This window comes from Physella acuta, unplaced genomic scaffold (genome assembly GCF_028476545.2).
Source record: "Physella acuta isolate Inbredline_101_S28 unplaced genomic scaffold, ASM2847654v3 ptg000140l, whole genome shotgun sequence".
NCBI classification, from domain to species: Eukaryota; Metazoa; Mollusca; class Gastropoda; family Physidae; genus Physella; species Physella acuta.
Genome location: NW_026731659.1, coordinates 112,052 through 120,197, shown reverse-complemented (window position 1 = coordinate 120,197; position 8,146 = coordinate 112,052). Strand labels below are relative to the sequence as shown.

The 8,146-nt window shown below is 36.4% G+C and overlaps 1 protein-coding gene across 2 annotated transcripts in view; it reads right to left on the bottom strand.

Moving 5' to 3' along the window:
* Positions 1-3,818: 3,818 nt before the first annotated feature.
* The window catches only part of LOC131935269 (trichohyalin-like), a 72,077-nt gene continuing 67,749 nt past the window's right edge, over positions 3,819-8,146 (bottom strand). For both annotated transcript variants that reach the window (XM_059291648.1, XM_059291650.1), the window contains exons 9-11: positions 7,612-7,818; positions 5,425-5,816; positions 3,819-4,697 (exon numbers count right to left, since the gene is read on the bottom strand). In XM_059291648.1, the coding sequence (XP_059147631.1) occupies positions 4,564-4,697; positions 5,425-5,816; positions 7,612-7,818 (733 nt within the window). In that variant the 3' untranslated portion in view covers positions 3,819-4,563. The remainder of the gene's footprint in view (positions 4,698-5,424; positions 5,817-7,611; positions 7,819-8,146) is intronic.

Here is an 8,146-nt window from a genome sequence, read left to right as displayed (position 1 = left end):
AAAGCATACACATTGTAAATGTACCTTGTGAATTAACTACCAGTACAATAATCAGAATAAACATTCTATACACTGATTATGTCTACAGATATATATATATATATATATATATATGTAATACTCAGGGTTACTGGATAACATTGATAGCTACCCAGAATCCATACTACTGTTATAATAAACAAATATACACGTTAATGTAATATAAAGTTTGAGGCAAGTTTTCTTTATTTAATTATAGCTTTTAGTTAATGAAAATCTGCATGTCACATTTCTTGGCATCTTTAAATGCATTTATAAATATTCCTTGAAATGTTTATATAACATTTATGTTATTTATTTATGCTATTAGAGCGAACATTAAGATCTTTTTTAAAATTCCTAGACAGTTTTTAAAACTAGAGGGATTTGAATAATTTCATATGTGTTTAGAGATGAGAGAAGTAAACAATAGTTTGATATGAGAAGGGAGATAAGAGATGCTTGTAGAAATCTTTTGTGTCTTACTTATAAACTTCTTTTAGGGGGAATTGAATTTTGCAATCTCTCCAACCATAAGAGCTCTTTCAAGGACAAGTACAACGTGGAAATAATGGAGTGGTTTTTTTTTTCTTGTCAAGAAGCACTAACGTTTGCATTTTCTTTATTTTCAGAGGACACAAAAAATATCTAGTTTAAAAAAAAAGGCGATCTCTTATGCTAATAATAATTAAAAGAAACCTAAACAAACCTTTTATAAAAAAAAAGCAAAAAAAAAAAAAAACAACATGTTTTAAAAGAAACGCACACTGTTTTAAAAAGTCTTAGCGTAAAAAAAAAAGCAGAAATGAATAGAACGCGCTTCTGTTTTTTTTTTCCATTCTCTCGTTCTTTAGTTAACAGGTAATATTTTATCGACACACCCCTCACATGAGTTATAAACGTAATCAAAACATAAAACTAAAACATCTATTTTCATTAAATCGTCAAGAGCTCCGTAACTATATTTATACACGAAAAAAGACTTTACGTTTGTTATCGAATTTAATAAAGCATGGGTAGAAAATATTCCTCTTAATTTAAAAAAAAATTATAGTTCATATATAGTTCATTGCATTCGTTTTTTTTTTTTAAAAAAAAGTTATATGGCGTGACCTTGGCAAGATATCATCATATCAGTAAAGGATGAAAAATTCCCTAGGGGGTATTTTAAATAATCGCTTCCCCTTATATTATAACATCTTCACTAAACCAAAGCAACGAACATGTGTTTTGGGAGGCTTTTTTTAAATTCCCTAATGTAGCAGTTGTTTATACACATGTTTAACAAGAAAAAAAGTTTAAAAACAAACCATGTTCAACAAATAATAATAATAATAATAATAATAATAATAATAATAATAATAATAATAATAAAAATAACAATAATAATAAAATCATAATTACCGTTCTTGTTTATAAAATAATATTTAAAATCATAAAAATAATTTTTATTTATTCCAATTAGTTTTATTGCGTAGGCTACAATTGTGAATACATGTTTTAAAGAAATCAGAAATGTTAGCAATCACGTTTTATCTGATCAATTAGAAAACAACTTTTAGAACTACGGTAGCAGAGGCGTCGCGATGCGAGCGCAAGGGGTACGGAACGTACCGGGTGACACCATTTAGGGGGGGGGGGTGACACCAAGACAAAAAATTGCAAGAAAAATAAAATAAATATGTCTTTTTTTGCCAGTTTAATGAATGCTTAATTAGAGATAAAAATTATTTTAAGTGCATAATGACCATCGCGACATGGGGGGTGGGGGGGGGGGGGGGGAAGACGGGGGAGACGGGGGACGACGAGGGGTGACACCACGACGTAAACATGCAAACTATAGAGAAAACAATGCTACACCCAGCTGTATTAACAACCGACCATAGATAATCATCATTAGTATTAAACGTGAACACTTTAAATATTTTATCGGGGAGGGGGGGGGGGGCACCGTATGCAAAATCTACAGATAAAAATGGTGTGTGTGACACCAGGGGGGTGCTGCACCACGTGACACCCGACATAGCGACGCCACTGAAACTACGTAACTCTTGTAGATAGCCTTAAACCCGAAATCTTAAAAAAAAACAGTCACCGGTGAATGAGTTCAGGAATTTTAAACTGCTAACAATAGAAATAGTTTTCACACGACAGGTGCCCTTAACGATGATTGAACCACATTTCACAAAGGCGGAAATAGATGTTGATAAATTTACGTACATACATTTAAAAAGTATAGTCGGCAAAACTTTTAAAAAGTTATGTGTCTAATTAAAAAAAAATTCTTCTGGTGAGAGAAAGGTAATCAGTATTGTTTATAAACAACGTGGGTTATCTATCCTTTAAAAATACAACTAAGATTATCTCCCATTAAAATCATTTTTTTTTTTTAAATCCAGGAAAAGTTGACGTTTTCAATAACTGCTAAATTGTGTATTTGTTATTTAGGATTGTGATTAAAAAAGATTCTAAAAGTAGTCTAAACCTAATTAATAATACGGCTGAGCAGGAGTAAAGTTTCATTCTATCGTAGATTGTTTAGGGGAATTGATTGCAATAGAACTACTTAACACCCAAAGGCTTCAATTGTCAAACTGACAGCGACAGTTCCCTGGCGCATTTCCATAGTAAAAAAATACTGTGATGAGTTCATCAGTGTACTGAATGACCCCGCGTTACCGAAATAATGAGAATAAATTATAATGGAGAAGCCACATTTGGATCAATATTTTTAGCTTTTATCCTCCACTTTTACTTAAGTCGGTGTGATATGGTGAAGGGGAAATGGTGTAATGTCACTCTATATAGTATATATATATATATATATATATATATATATATATATATATATATATATATATATATATATATATATATATATATATATATATATATATATATATATACACATATATGTATGTATATGTAAATATATTTGTAACATGTATAAATATGATTATATATATATATATATATATGTATATATATATATATTCTAAGTCGGGTAACATTAAAACCTTGCCCCCTTACCTTTTCACACTGGGTGAGAGAGCTAGAAAGAGAGCGTGAGAAAGATAGGGAGAGCAGGGAGCAGAGAGAACACTCTTGAGTCTATCACGTAGGCTACACGTACAGCACCTGATAAAAAAATAATTCAGAACAGGCGCTACAGGTAGATAAACCACTTTTAGATGCTAGCCCCCCCCCCTCCACACGCTTATCAAACTTGCTAAACCTGGTTGTGCACAACAATATTCCAACAATGTTAAAAAAAAACGACAACCTTACAAATACACAAAAAGGGGAAACAATAGATTCATTATCTCCCCTACCTTGGACCACACATATTTATTTGCTAAACTTTTTGAATGAACAACGTTGTTTAAAGGTTACTATACATATTCACATAAATACAAAATAATGTACAAAATGAAAATTTTAATATAACAGCTCTAAAGATTTAAAGCTAAATCTAAGTACTTAAATTAAAGAGGAAGATAGTTGAAGCTAAATATACAGCATTAAAATATACAAAACAATGGTTTATCAACAAATAAAACACCAGAAAGGGTAACAGATAGAGGTGTATTTATGCAGAACACAATAAACTGGGGATCTGGACTCCAGAGAAGATGATCATTTCTAAACATCGCCATTGCTGGTTAGAAATAAACTTTAGACAACGAGTATATATATATATATATATATATATATATATATATATATATATATATATATATATATATATATATATATATATATATATATATATATATATATATATATATATCTAAGGCCCAGCATTTATTGGCTTTTAATATGTGCTGTCCACCTTTGTCCATCCTGTGATGCCAAGACACTATGACTATGAATTCTTTTAAAAAACCGACAATGTCAGAAAAAATAAAATGTAATATGTTAAATACGTCAAGGCAATCTTGTTTAATCACATCACGTGGTCAAAACACCACTTGTTAAATGTTTTTCTTATAGAAACAATTAACAAAAATATAATACACTTTTCTAATGAATGTCTTGTTTTATAGTTTGTTTACAACACCACATAACTGTTTGAATATTGCTCATGTCCAATCTTACTTTTTCTTTATAACCTATTTTTTTATACTGTATTCCATAAACGTTGATTTTTTATGACTAACACATAAACATTCTGTTTATATATTATTGTCTATACAAACAACGTTTCTAAATGGCCTATATAAAAACCTCATATTTTATATGACCTATACAGATAGCATATCCAAATAACCTTACATAATACGAGGAAAGAATGCTAGGCATTACTTATACTGAAGTCTCTTGAAATACTTTGAATGAGTATTACCTACTATAAAAATAAACCAACCGAAAATAAATCCTAAACATCCCATACCAACAAGCAATTCAATAACATTTTGTTTATAAATATTCATACTTTCTAGGCGACAACAGGGTTAGCTGTTTACCACAGCATTGCGTCATTATATACCTCAGTGTTAATTAAATACCAGAATTAACGTCAGGCTGAGTGGGATTCGAACCCACTTAACCACAGGACGCGCAGGAATGCCTGCAGTAAACCTCACGGACGATCTGGTTGTGTAGACAGTAGCCTCGTTTTGACCAGAATTTGCAGCTCGTCACGTGGGTCGGGTAGTCCCGGCACATGCTGGCGCGTGCTAGGGAGGAGAAGAAGACCGGAAGTTATCAATGCTGTAGCCATAGCAACGTGAGAAAGACAAGCGAGTTGAAACCTTGACGAGGTTGCACAAGTTACAAGCTGTTCTACAAAGACTACAAGCCTATAGCACCTACAGTATTTGATGTAAATCATGAGATTTAGTTGAAATACTTAACGCAGCCGCAACAACGTAAATGTTAACTAAGATTTTGACAAACTGGTACCGTCTTCCACGTCCAAACACAATATACTGAATATACCCATGGCAAGTAGTCCAATTAGTAACAGTGTTTTTTGGTAAACTGATAACTAAATGTTTACATTGGCTAATGACAATCCATAGTGTCTCCAACTACAGATACTGACACAAAGTAATGACAATGATTTATAACATTAATAACAGTGATTTATTACACCCACAATGGACAATGTCAGTAAACCCCCCTTTTCGAACCTGATGGTCCAGGGGGCAAATAGTAGAGTTCACCTGTTTCTGTGACCTCGACATATGAAGGAATAGTGTGGTCAGCACTATGCTTAACCGCCTTTACTTTACTTAGGTACCCAAATAGAGCTGGGTGTTCTTGAAACTGGATTCGATCTCGAGATTTTCAGGTTAGCAGTCTTGCGCTCTACTACTAGGCCATGCCTAATGACACTGATCTAAAAAGCTGACCAGTGTCATTAACTTATGACACTGACTAATGACAACAATGACCACCAACCTTGAGTGTGGGGGTTGATTCGTCTTGGCCTGAGAGGCTCGACTATAACAGGAGCCTCATCCGGTTTCGTTTCCTGGTCCCTTTGTACCCCATTGGTCACCTGACGCATGCGCAGCTCTCTCATTTCCTGTGGGGCGTCACTGCCCCTCACTGGGGCGTCACTGCCCCCCAAAGACTGGTCTCTTTCTCTCACTGGGGCGTCACTGCCCCTCAAAGACTGCTCTTTTCCCCTCACTGGGGCGTCACTGCCCCTTAAAGACTGCTCTTTTCCCCTCACTGGGGCGTCACTGCCCCTCAAAGACTGATCTCTTTCTCTCACTGGGGCGTCACTGCCCCTCAAAGATTGATCTTTTTCCCTCACCAAGGCCTCTCTTTCCCGCTGTTTTTCAATCCTGACAACAAAGAAGTAGAAAGAAAACAACTCAAGTAATTCAGATCATTTACAATACAAAACCCATTCCGCTTGGATGTAACAGCAGTATTAGACATAATACATTTTTAATTTTGTTTACCACATGCCTATTCTGCAGGAGATGAAGACTTATTTATGTTTGCGCATGCGCATTTTGTTTTAAGTTTTGATTTAGGGCGGACTAAAATTTCCGCAGGGCGGACGTTGTGAAAAGTATATATTTTCTATTTGAATTCCATATCGTTCTTGGTGTGTGTGTGTGGGGGGGGGGGGGGGGGGGGACGACAACGACGACGACAAAGCCACCCCCCCCCCCCGAAAAGATGCCTGGAAGAAACACTAATCTTGTCTGTGCGGATGATAGAAATATTAAAAATGATACAGTGAATGCGCATATGAAACTTGTGGGGACAGTGGGGGTTCGGTACCTCCAAAAAAAGTAGGAACCACTGTCGTAGAAGATCTACTCAGCTGTTGTGTTGTTTCTAGTAAAAACACGGCAATGTAACCAATTTAGTTGAGAAAAAGCAGGTCCTATACAAACAAGTTAATTAAAAAAGTCTAGTGACATTTATGCGCAATTTCCTTATGTTATCTAAAAATAGCTCTGACGTATACTGCTAGGGTGCGTTCAAGCTAGAAGAACGATCGGTTTGTAGGTGTTTATGTAATTTTAAAATTTGTGACCGAACGAGAGGATATTTTTGAAAACTTTCTTCGGCAATATTGTTCTAAATTATGGCAGGAATCGATTGGTACATGTTTCAAGTCGCTAAGTGGTCTGGTTGCCGAGATATGGGCCAAAAACTGCATTTTCTCGAGTTTTTTTGGCTTTTCCTGGGAATCCATGAAAGAAACCCGGAATTTTTATAGCCTATGTTCATTCTCGTAACTTGCTTAACATAATTGCTTTTGGAACTAGTCATCGATATTGCTTCGTTGAGGAGGAGATACGACTTAAAGCCCGGACACACATTCATACATCCATACATTCATTCATTCATCCATCCATTCCCAGAAATGACGAGTTAATAAACGCAATTCTCCAGAATGGAAATTGCGCTAAAAAGTTAGTTGAAACTTCAATGCTTTATTTCTGTGAAGAGTAACCTTGAAGTTAATACATTCCCTTTGGGTTTTCTGAATGAAATTCAATTCACTATCAGAGGGAATAATTTGTTCTTTACCACCTAATTAAAAGTAGACATAGATTGAGCATTTTCTTTTAAATGTAACATTCAGAACAATTTATTCTTTATTTGTTGGTTAGTGTTAGCCTATTGTTATTAAGATATTTGTTGCCTGCATTACCCCACCCCCCGTCAATTACCCCCACCCCCCTGACAAACAATTGCCCCCTGTCAATTACCCTCCCCCAAGTTCAAGAATCCTGACTCTAACTCGTACTCTGTACCTATATATTACCTTAATCCTAATCTTAGGAAAAAAAACTAAACCCAAGCATTCGCATTAACCTAAAACTTAACCCAAAACCAAACCCAACACTGGACATGGTTTAAACCTAACCCTAACACTACCACTAATCCTAAAGCCTAACCCTGACCCTAACCCTAACCCTAACCCTAACCCTAACCCTAACCCTAACCCTAACCCTAACCCTAACCCTAACCCTAACCCTAACCCTAACCCTAACCCTAACCCTAACCCTAACCCTAACCCTAACCCTAACCCTAACCCTAACCCTAGCCCTAACCCTAACCCTAACCCTAACCCTAACACTAACCCTAACCCTAACCCTAACCCTAACAACTTACTTCTTTTTCTGGTTTTGGCGGGTCTTCTTGGGCCGCCGTGCGCGCGTGTGGGTCCTGTGGTAGGCCTTGGCGTCCACGTTTCCTTGGGCTCGTGAGTAGCTGTTTCTCTTCCGGTTGGTTAGGTGAAGGCCACACTTGCCGCAGGTCAAAGGGCAGGCGAGGGTCACGACCGCACTTCGCTGACATTTAGTCGCCCAAGTGGGACATCTGTAGGGGGGAGATACGACATGGACATTTTTAGGAGGGAGATACGACATTGACATTTTTATGGGGGGGGGGGTGATACGACATGGACATTTTTAGGGGGAGATACAACATGGATATTTTTAGGGGGATACGAAAAGGACATTTTTAGGGGGAGAATACGACATGGGCATCTGTAGTAGGGAGATACGACATGGGCATTTTTAGGAGGGGGGAGGGAGATACGACATGGGCATTTTAAGGAGGGAGATACGACATGGACACTTTTAGGAGGGGAGGGGGAGGGAGATACGACATGGACATTTTTAGGGGGGGGGGAGGGAGATACGAC